At 39.5% G+C, this 12,177-nt stretch overlaps 1 protein-coding gene across 2 annotated transcripts in view; it reads right to left on the minus strand.

Annotated features, from left to right (window-relative positions):
- Positions 1 to 12,177, minus strand: part of SEMA3E (semaphorin 3E) — a 237,860-nt gene that overhangs the window by 92,670 nt on the left and 133,013 nt on the right. For both annotated transcript variants that reach the window (XM_088134819.1, XM_088134820.1), the window contains 2 exons: positions 8,312 to 8,371; positions 3,207 to 3,326 (listed from right to left, as the gene is read on the minus strand). In XM_088134819.1, coding sequence (XP_087990945.1) covers positions 3,207 to 3,326; positions 8,312 to 8,371 — 180 coding nt within the window. The remainder of the gene's footprint in view (positions 1 to 3,206; positions 3,327 to 8,311; positions 8,372 to 12,177) is intronic.

Below are 12,177 nucleotides of genomic sequence, written 5' to 3' on the forward strand. Positions count from 1 at the left end.
TGCCAGTGAGTTTTATTCCAAGGAAAATTGTGGTGGATAAATTTGGAAGTTGCAGTTGTTGGCAGTAAGGGATTTTATGGAAGCAAAACTCATTCTGAAGAACAGCAAAATATACCTGGAAATGAGATGATTGTATTATACTTTTCTACTTTGTCATACTACTTTGATCTGACAAGCAGATGGCAGCACCTGGCAGACTTTTTGTGGACTTTGAAGATAGGTAAGGTCAGGCCTGGTCAATGCTTCGATGGGATAGGAAATCTCAGTGAGACAGACTAGTCTGAGAAGTTGAAGAAATATGGCGGATTGTTTCTGTATTACTACTAAGAAAACTGCACAGATGTCAATAAGAGTTGAATTTGACTCAGAGAAGGCTTTACCTTATCTTTTAATACACAAAGACACACACTTTTGACCTCAAAACCCCAAAGATTTGGATCTGTAATGTTTATCTTGGATTGCCTAATTGAGGAATTACTACTGTAATGCCAACATATGGAACAGATTGTTTAATTTTGTCCTGCATGAGTAAACCTGCTTGCTGTATTTTATCTACACAAATCTTTATCACTGGTGACAACCTACAAGGAACAGCAAAGCTTGAAGGCCTTGGGGTGGCTAGGTACGGAATACACATATACTTACACAGAGTACACATGCATACATAATCTAGGAAGAAAATTTATTCAGACTAACTGAGTATGCATAAACATGGAAGGCATTCTTACAATAATGTCTCCAACTCAAACCACACTTTCAAACCAAGGGTAACTTCTGACAAAAATATGTGATCAGTATAAAGCATTTCTACATCAATTTGAATATCACTCATGATTTGTGCTCCAAGCAATTAGGAGATTTTCAATATCCTAAGAAATAGAAGATCCTGTTCAAACTGGAAGAATATTTCCCAGAGAAATTATTCACTAATACTTCTCTTTTTGGGTTGGTAATTGTGGCTAGGGTTATATGTATGCACACACTGTTTATTTAGAAAGTAGAAACATTCTACTATTTGTAGAAAACATCCCATTATTTGTAAATGGAAAGAACCATCTTTACAACTGTGCATCTTTTCTGAGTTCTCTTCCTATGACTGAAGGAAAATTAGTTGCTGTTTATTCCTATGTCACAGAACTCTCTTTCTTACAACTTAATATAGGTGCTCAACGAATTCTGGTTATGCTTTCCCCAAATCTATTTCTTCTAGATTATTATCAGGAAAAGTGTGATTTATGTAACACAATTAATCGAATCATGTAAGATTCATTGTGGTTGATGACTATCAAACCTGTGGTTAGAAGGATAGTTTGGAAAGCAAAAGGATGGACAGCCTTCATATAAGATAAATTTAATATTATGGATACAGCAATCATTTTAATTCAGTTTGCTTCAAGACATTGTAAACATTTTTTGTGGGAAAATGTGAAAAAAAAATGTGGAATCTGAAGAGTAACTGCATTCCAAATTACGTATTAGTTCGTAGATATGAATTAGAGCAGGCTGTATTAAAATGAGAACCAAATCAATCTCACTTTGACTCATACATCATATTTGCTGTCATGGTAGATAGATATTTATACGTTTATTACACAAGTTAATTTTGTAAATTCTACTAATGATCAGATGAATATAGAGACCATATACTACATAGATACTATATAGAGAAGTTAAACTGGATGGACATTAAAACATTCTTTTTTTCTTAATTAAGAATTAAGACATTTTTAAACAATACTGTATATCTGGTGGTTATTACTTTTCCTCCTTGCAAGGAAAAAAATGTAACCATACCTAAGATTTTTCTACCATTCTACCAAATGGATGGCAAAACAGGTGAAGTGAGATGGTGAAAACTGGCTTAGAATAACAATCACTACATTCAACAATACTATAGTTGCATGAAATGGCCTTTTCAAATTTATAGCATGCAAAAATGAATCTAATGTACATAGATTGAAGTAGGTTATATTTTGCCTGTGGGTTTCCTTTAGCTTTCTCTTAAAATAATGAACTAAAGGTTATGTATTACTATAAGAAAAAGATAAGAAACACAACGGAAAACATTGTATTAAGAACAATGATATAATATGAGAAATGTTCTAAAATTGCTTAGGAGCCTGACAGACCAATTTTGCACAATTATGACAATTTTATAGACAATCTTCCAAAATCTGTTTTCATTTATTACTGACATAATTACATTAATGGTTTGAAAAAACAGACACACAATGTTGAGGAAAAAGGGCCACATACAACTATAGTACCATTTATAGATAAATGTTATATCTAAATCAATCATGTCATACAATTATAGAATGTAAGGGTTGGAAGAGAATCTGGAGGTCATCTAGTTCAGCCCACAGCCCAATTTAGGCATCTACTACTATACCATCCTGACAAATGACCACCCAGCTTCTGTTTAAAGACATCCACATCTTGGTCTTTGGCAGGCTCTTTTCACATTCATGCTTAACAACTTTTTTTATTTTCTTTCATAGTTCTCTGGTTCCCCCTCAATGGTGTTTAGGACTTCCAAGCAATTCATGATGTTCTCCAGAAAAACGGAGGGTATATGTTCAAGATCCTGTTGTGAAAACTGGTTGGCTTTGTTTTTCCACTTTAGTTTGACTTGGATTTTGCATATCAGCAGTTTGTGTCCCACACTTAGCCACTGGCCACATCTTTGCTGCTATAGCTGAGCTTGCCACCTGCTGGTACTTTTACTTTTAGTAAAAGTAAAGCCTGGTGTAGCCCCTAATGATTACCTGTGTCATAGCAGGTGGCTGCATGTGCAGATTTTGAAAATGTTTAATAGGGTCAGGCTTTATCAGAGACCAATGGAGTTAACTGGAATGGGAAATCAAAAAAACATCCTGGATGAGGACTATGGCAAACCACTTTTTAAAAGTTTTTTATTCAAAAGTGCTATGTGTTTAACTACCTGTTTCTGATATTGAGTCTCTCTTTCTCTCTCTTCAGGTTAAACAGTCAAACCTTTTCTACAATTCCTTGCAGGACTAGTTTCTCAGACATAAACATCTGGTCTAGACTAACTGGCCTGTCTTTTTAAGACATTTTGCTGAATGGGAATCTCTTGTACATTTTCCATCCTGCAAGAAAACACAGTGTGCATATACACTCTGTCCTGGGCTCTGCGTAATGCGAGCATGTGTGTGACATGCTTTCTGGGGCATATTTCTTACCTCTGATTGATGGCCGGCTCTGACAAAAGTACAGATGGGATCAAAAGCTCCAGTACCACAGGCCAGCAGATGTGTTCGGTTGTAACGGTGCAAAGCACAGATGTGATTTGCACATTCTTCCTACAGGGGGAAGTAAAAAAAATAGAAATAAAAAGTAGGCTGGTATTTTTACAGCAGTTCTATTTCCTATCATAGTGACATTATGAAATCCATACTTACAAAAAGAAAAGCCTTTTTATATGTAGACATACATTCACACTATAAATGAACTCCCTAAAGGAAGAGCAATGTATGCATTCCCCTCTTCATAAGGAGAAGAAAGGGAAATGGTAGAATTAGGGACTTTTTAGTGGGTTTAGTATTACTGTATATGGCTGGCCTCAGCTTTCAAAGCAATTCATTCCCCACTCCTAAAGGCAAGGTAAAGGGAGTGTGTTGCTCTGAGTCTCCATCTATCATTTGCAGGAGTCTGAGGAAGCTTTTCTTCCTGCCACTGGAAGAGATGAATGAAGCTGTGTAGAGACATTGTGCCTTCTCCATGCATCACCAGCACCCCTCTATTGTTGAATATTATTTCATTGCCAGTTTTATTATGATTTTATCATCACTATGTTATTACTACTACTCTCTGAATAATGCTGCTAATTTTATTGTTTTATATTAGTTGCTTTCTTACTGTACATTTTACAGTATGCCCAGATGAGTGGGTGGAAGAGTTCTATCATCATTCCAATACATATCTTGGAGCTGTGAGGCTGCTGGAACCTCAAATGTGAGAATCAAGAAGAAGCATCTGGGAAAGAAGCAATGGTGGCCTGATCAATGGGGGAAGAAATCTGCTCAGAAGGGGGAGGCAGAGGAACCTGTGATGGTGAAAATGGTGGTTTAGAGGCCAGGCCTTGGCAAAGACACTCATCAAATGGAGAAGCAGCTGGCACAGACATGACTGAACCCCTCTAACTTGAAATGTTATATGACATCTTCAGAAGCAGTGAAATCTTATATGGGTAAGTTCCCCTGGGTCAGTCAGTGGGATGCAGCTGTTAGGCTAGGGCCAAGGAAACCCAAGTCCACCCTCAGCCATAAAAAAATCACTGGGTGACCTTGTACCAGCTGTTGTGTGTAGCATGAAGGGAGATCCCCATGTAAGCTATCTTGAGCTCCTGGACAAAGGCAGGATATAAATCTAACAAACCAAGAAATGTGCTGAGACAGGCAATTCCAAAGATGGCATTTTAAGGTAAAAGATAACATAGGATGAGTCAGAGGCTCATCAAACAAAGAAGAAACTGGCACAATCCATAGACTTGAGTTACCTAATTTAAAGCCATTATAATTCCACTTCAGAAGTAAAAGATGCAATTTTATAAAAGAAGTCCTTCAAAAGTATATTTCACTGAGCAATGGGGCTTATTCCCAGTTAAATGGGAATAAGATTGCATCTGAAATCTGCAGTGTGACACTCAGTAATGTCAGACACACCAAGCTGCAACTGCCAGTTCTCCTCTTTTCTAAATACTTTTTCCCCATTGTTTGGGGTCACTTTGGGTCAACTTGTGACCCATCAAATTAAAATACAATGTATCTCTTCCCCTCCATGTAATGTGGCCTACTAAATACTTGACAATCCCTTGTTTTCACAGATCCAAATAGATTTCCAAAAAAAGGGACTTATTAACTTTTTGTAAAATGTGCAAAGTTGGTACACTTCTTCAAAATCAAGAAATTTTGTAAACTTCACAACGCTCGTGCTATTGCCATTAAAGATGCTAAAAATTATAGGAAGATTGCTTTCAAGTCAGGCCCAACTCCTGTTGACTTCCTGGACTTACAGTATTCTCAACAGTCTTCTGTAATTGGGTAAAGTTGAGGTGGACTTCAGTGAAACATTAAAAAAAATAGGCTTTATATATAAACATCCCCTCTCACCCATATGGATGGTCTGTGTCTTCCTCAGTCTTGAGTCCTCTGTCAGAGGCCTGGGAGTTTGAGGATTCTGGGCAGTATCTTAGCTGTTCCTAGCACTGCACTCTTCTGGACAGAGAGCTCTGATGTTGTTCCTGGGATCTGTTGGAGCCACTCTCCCAGCTTAGGAGTCACAGCCCCAAGCGCTCCTACCACCACTGGGACCACTTTGGCTTTTACTTTCCACAGCCTCTCTAGTTCCTCCTTCAGACCCTGGTACTTCTTCAGCTTCTCATACTCCTTCTTCCTGATGTTGCTGTCATGTGGCACCACTACATCTATCACCACTGCTGTCTTTTGGTCCTTGTCGGCTACCACAATGGCCAGTACCTGCCTGTCCGTCTGGATCTGGAAGTCCCACAAGATCTTAGCCCTGTTATTCTCCACAACCTTCTGTGGAATCTCCCATCTGGACTTGGGAGGGTGTAGCCCATACACTGTGCAGATGTTCCTGTACACAATGCCAGCTACTTGGTTGTGCTGTTCAGTGTATGCTGTTCCTGCCTGCATCTTACACCCTGCCACTATGTGTTGGACTGTCTCTGAGGCTCTCTGCACAGTCTGCATCTTGGGTTCTGTCTAGTGTGGTAGACCCCTGCTTCTATGGACCTGGTGCTTAGTGCCTGTTCTTGTGCTTCTATGATCAGTGGCTCAGTGCTGTCTTTTAGTTCAGCCCTTTCTAACCACTGGTAGGATTTCCCAATGTCAGCCACCTCAGCTATCTGTTGATGGTACATCCCATGCAGGGTCCTGTCTTGCCATGACACTTCTTCTGCTTGAACTTCTTCCCATGTTGCTGCTGCCTCAGGCATTCTCTCAGCAGCTCATCTTTGGATGCCAACTTACTGATGTACTCTTGGATGCTCTGGGTTTCATCCAGGACAATAGCTTTGACACTCACCAGACTCCACCTGCCCTCTTTCTGGCTAGTGTACAGTCTCTGGGCGTTAGACTTGGGGTGGAAACCTCCGTACATTGTGAGGAACTTCCAGGTCTTCACATCAGCAGCCTCCATGTCCTCCTTTGGCCAAGTCACTATACTGGCAGGGTACCTGATGACTGGCAGGACAGATATGTTGATGGCATAGATCTTGTTCTTCCCATTGGGCCAGCTGTTCAGGATCTGTCTTATCCTTTGATGGTACTTGGATGTTGCTGTCTTCCTTGCCTCCTCATCGTGGTTCCCATATGACTGTGGGATGCCAAGTAGCTGGTCTGAATGTCTGCTATGTGGCCCACTGGTATTTCCATCCCATCACTACCTTCCCTCTCTTTACTACCATCTGGCCACATTTCTCCAGTCTGGATAACATCCCACACTGTAGATCCGTGTCAGTTGGATCAGCAAGTCGATGTCTTGTTCACTCTTAGCACACAGTTTGATGTCATCCATGTAGAGGAGGTGGCTGATGGTAGTTCCATTCTTGAACTTGTAACTGTATCAGTCCTTGTGATTATCTGGCTGAGGGGTTCAAGCCTATGCAGAACAGCAATGGGAACAGTGCATTACCTTGGTATATGCCACACTTGGCCACTTGTGCGAGCTGTCTTGAGTTGACTTCCAGTGTTGTCTTTCACAGATCCATTGAGTTCTTGCGGAAGGTCCTTAGTGTCCTGTTGGCTTTGTATAGCGCCAGGCATTCATAGATCCATGTGTGTGGCATTGAGTCATAGGCTTTCTTGTAGTCAATCCAGGCTGCACTCAGATTGGTCTGTCTAGACCTTGAGTCTTGGATGACTGCTCTATCTATGAGCAATTGGTGTTTTGAGCCTCTGGTGTTGTTCCCAATGCTCTTTTGAGCTGTGCTCATGTGCTGACCCATATGGGCCTGTAGCTTGGCAGCTATGATGCCTGATAGGACTTTCCATGTTGTGGGGAGGCAGGTTATTGGCTGATAGTTGGACGGTGCTGTTCCCTTGTGGGGTCTTTCATGATCAGCATGTGTTAGCCAGTCTGGGTGGGAACCTGTTGCTAGCAGCTGGTTCATCTGTGCTGCTTCAGGGTTTATGTACTGCTGTTAGCTTCTAACATTCCAGTACGTATGGATCATGTCTGGGGCAGGTGCTGCCCAGCTCTTTAAGTTCTTGACCCACTGTTGGACATCTGCTACTGTGATGGAAACTGGTTGCTGTTCTGGGAGATTGCTGTGGTCAGGTCCTGCAGCCACTTTGCACTGGTGTTATGTGTCTTCTCTTTCTCCCATATGCTCTTCTGGTACTGTTCAGTTTCTGCTGTTGGTGGCTCTGCTGTTACTGTGTTGTTGTACTGCAGTTGGAAGTACATGTTGGATGGTTCTTTGGAGAAAAGGGCATTTATCTTCTTGGTTTCTGTTTCTCTACTGTATTTCCTTAGCCTGGAAGCCAGTGCTGTGAGCCTTTGTTTAGCAGTCTCTAGGGCTTCAGATGGAGTCAGGCCCTTGTATTTTTTCAGTAGCTGAGTCTTATCCTTAATCTCCACACCCTTCTGTAGTTTCACCAGCTGACTAACTGCTCTCTGAGCTGCCTTGAACTTAGCCTCCAACCTATGTACTGCTGTTCTTCTTGATTGTGTAGCCAAGCATCTCCAGGATTACAGTGGCTGTAGTGGCTGTACCAGTTTATTGGTTTGAATGATGGTGGTAGTAGGATTGGCATGAGGGCATACTATCTGATAGTACTTCTCTACTGAGCCTTGGTAATCAATCTCAAAGGTTGACTGTAGCTAGTTTATCCATGATCTTATACCTTATATCAGCTGCTGGGCTCTGTAATGGAGGTGTGGCAGTGACATTCCAGCTTCAGGTGTTGACTGCACATCCAGTTTTTTCTTCTGGGTCTTCTTGAGTCACTGAAAGAGAGCTGTGAGTATGGGACTATATGACAGAAATGGATTTTCACACTTGCTATTTGTTATATCTTGTAGTGACAAGCTCTGCTGTTTCCCCACATTCTTCCATGGTTGAGTAATCCGAACATTCAGACAAAAAGAGTGTCTCACTATTGACTGTGCCTTCTGCCCTACATGATACAAAACTTGTTTTCTAGTCTAGGAATGGGATTTTGCTCAAATCAGATTAAAACAAGACTTTTTAAACTATATTTAATTAACAGGGGGAAAATCAGCAAAAATACAATGAAAGTATTTCACAGTTAATACAAACCATAGATCTTCCTTTGATTGTGCATTCTTCCACTTGCAGGGAGCTACTGGGCCAATGAATCTGCAATAAAATAGGGTTCCATTTAGAAGCTGGTATTAAATGCTAATACAATACTTGCTTTCAAAAGGTTTCTCATAATTCAGATGGTTATTATTGCTACAATGTCAGCATAGGCTCTAAACAATTGCATTCTAATGTTTGCCAGGTAAACTAGGCAAAATTGTACACCAAAGCATCCTTCCCTGCACAGAGCACATTGTACAATGAATGTGCAAACTTCTCTGTTTGCCATAAGTGCCGTAATCACAAAGACTTCCCTCCCTCCCTTGCATGGGTATTTAAGGCAACAGAAAAAAATTAGTGAAAACAAGAAGTATAAGCCTTAACATTCACACTACAATTAAAAAGTGCCATAAAAACCATTAAAAAGTTGAAAGAGTATGATTTTCAGTATCTGAAAAAACAATAGTCAAGTGAAAGTGTGTCCTGTCTTTCAAGACAAGGAGTTCTGTATTGAAGATACTACTTCAGAAAACAAAAGCCTTATCTTGAGTGTTAGTGCACTACTACCCAGTCTCATTTGGTGGCATACCACAGCTTCTGAAAAAGATGACAAAGTTCACAATGGAGGAGGCAGCCCTTCAAATAATCTGGCTCCCAACTCAGTTAGGACTTTATAGGCAAGACGCAACTTGAGACAACTTGGGACCAGTAGAACTAAAAAAAAAAAAATCACATTTCAGTTGAGCTCAACTCTTAGTGACTTACATGATGAAATAATTTATCAGTTTGTAAATTATGTTGCTATAGTCACCCTTCCCAAATGGATAACTCTTAAATGATAATAAATGATTTTATTATTCTCATAATTCAAACTGAGATCCCTTAAAAGCAATATTAATATTTTCTTTATGTGTTCATCTAATTCTGGACATGGATACTAAATGAATGAGCATGTAGCATGCAGGTGAGGAATATGGTGGTTTCCCTTCATGCCGTGATGAACTCTTAGTACAGTAGGAGCCATGCCAATTTACTCTTGTAGAATTTGCTAATAACTGATCAAAAAAGAATTGGACCTAACAGGCAAAAAAAAAAAAAAAAAAAGAGGAAAAATAATTCCAAATTATGTGCTCCATCAGAATCTCCTAAAAATCAGAAAATCTCGATCCAGGTTCACACTGATAGATTAATAAGCTTCCAGCTATGACAAAGTCAGTTTGCCCAACTCTTCTTAGAAGTACAGTGGAGTCCATATAAATAGTGATTTATAGAGAACATCTGGAGAGTCTCTTCTCCAGATTCCCACCTACAGAAGTTTGGTATGTGATGACCAAAGAAAACCATTTTCTGTTATGGAACTTTGTATGTTATGGTAAGCATTTGATTTTTTATATAGATATTTAGAGTTTGAACTTAGAATTTAAGTTGATTGCTTTTGTGTTATGCAAACATTTTGAAAAAGAAAACACAAAATATATAAATAACCTTATCTACATAATTTTATTTTACTGATAGGAATCAAGCCACTGTATTCATAGTCCTGTGCCCAACACAAATTCTAGATCACCAACCTTCATTTTCTCTTTGCCAAACAGTATGAATATCTTGCAAGCTCAGAGTTTCTCACCAGCAAGTTATTGAGCCAACAAATGGATTTGATCAAGGATAAATCCATCTTCTACTTGAAGAAAGCTACTTGGATAACATTCATTTGCACATATATACAGACAGCACAAAATAAATTTACAGTTCTCTCATAATGCAGTGCCTTTTCTTGATTGCTAATGTTTAATTGCTAAATATTTTCCACATAGATAATGCAAGATGAGTTTGTCCTACACATAAAGCCAGAAACTAATTGATTATAAATGGTAGAGTTTAGCTCACACATCCCTTCCCCCAGTGATTTCTCCTTCAAGATATATGCTCTTTGAAAATTACTCAGAATGACTACATACATGACTTGCCAGGATGACAACCTTTTGGCAAGCTGTCAATCACAACAGCTCAATAATTTCTCAAGAACATTTTGAGTTGAAATGACATATGCTAGCACACACTATTTATTTTGTGCATAATTCAAAGCTATTCAATAGTTTATATCCACAAATCATTGTCTGAAGTACTTTCTAAACATCTTCAGTAATTTTGTTGCATCCACCATAGTTAATATTTTAAAATGAACAAAAAGGGTAAGCAATTTATGCTTTGATATCTATGTTGAAACAATAGGAGGCTTACTAGGCTGCTAGAACTTATGTGGAATGGGATGAAGTGAGATGCCAAACAAAAACATTTCTTTTCAGATCACAACATGATGCAATAGCATGATCCAGATGCAAAAAACAAACAAACAAAAAAACCCAAATGCAGTCCTGTGCTGAATCAAGAGAGTTTGGGTGTCAAAATCAAGATAAGTCATCATTCCTGTGTATTCTTCATTAATCAGATTGCACCTAGAATATTGCATCTGGTTCTGGGCATTGCATTTTAGGAAGAACATTAAGAAAATGGGGCTTGTCCAGAGAGAGGAACCAGGATGATAATCCTGGAAGGAAAAATATGTGAGGAGTTGAAGACACGTATCTTAGTATCTTTAGTGTAGAGGTTGTGATGGGTCTGTCTCATGAGCCACACCACACTGGAGAAATAGGACTTGGTAGATTTCTGATCTTCTACCTCAGGAGCCAAGGAACTCTCAGATATCTGTAGGTGAAGCTCAGAAAGAGCAGGTTATCTTGGAGGATAAGTCTGGAAGTCTGAAGCATTTAAATAATCAATAGAAGAGAATATATGTAGCTCAGGGTTGAACTGTGGAGTCCTTGGGGTTCTCTGAGCTTGTTTTCTTGCAAACATTTTATTTACCCAACTAGGTAATATCTTCAGTGTTATTTAAATAATCAGTCACCTGTTGCAGAGCCTGACCTAAAGCCTGAAGAGTAAATTATCCTGCAGTCTTTGCATGAAAAGAAAGATCAAGTAAGTAGAACAGATATAGTCAATCAGGCTCCTCAAAATAAACTGGCATGCCTCTGAGTGTTATAAAAAAAGACCCTGGGAGTCAAACTTCTGTTGGCAAGCAACTGTCCAACTTTGGACCTGACTTCCTGAATGCCTGGTGTTAAGACTCAGCTCTGATTCCTAGATCTTGGATTTGTCTGCATGGAACCTCAGCTTCTGAAGTAAGCTTGTTTGTTTTTCCTGAGCTGTCACATTCCTGTGTTGTGATGAGGTTAATAGCTGTTGTACAGACTTCTGAGCTGACCTCCTGAATTTGTAATTGCTGGGACAGGACAGAGATATGTTTAGCTTGTAGAAGAGAAGACTGCAGGGGCACGTGATAATTGTCAGGTAGAAGATGGGATGGAATTGAATTGTTCCAGAAAACAGGACAAGAAACTATGGGTTTTAATTACAAGGAAGTAGATTCTGACTGGTTATTAGGAACGATTTCCTAATGGTAAGAGCTGTTCAACAATGGAAACATGGGGCTTGGGAGGAGGTAGACTCTCTGCTGGAGAGGTTTAAAGAGAGGCTGGATGACCATCTGTTGGGGATGTTGCAGTAGACAATTTCCAAACTCCTTTCCAACTCTCCTGTTCTATGATTCTGTAAGAGAGGTCTGAGACAATATAGAATAGAGGTGGGTGATGTGTTATTTCCCAAGCTGTCTCTGACTAGCTGAAAAACAGTGGGTGATATAGTTTCTATAGAATGGGAAACACTTAATAATGGTTGTGTATGCCCTAAAACTGTAGTGAAACCTCTAAAATATCTAAAATTTTCTAAAATCCCCACAAAAGCCTCCTCCCCCCAAAGCCCCTCATTGAATTCAGTTTGCACTGACACCCCAAATTGTCTTA

This window comes from Python bivittatus, unplaced genomic scaffold, assembly GCF_059951505.1.
Source record: "Python bivittatus isolate LINGU-HERP-01145 unplaced genomic scaffold, Pbiv_v1 ctg000120_np1212, whole genome shotgun sequence".
Taxonomy (NCBI): domain Eukaryota; kingdom Metazoa; phylum Chordata; class Lepidosauria; order Squamata; family Pythonidae; genus Python; species Python bivittatus.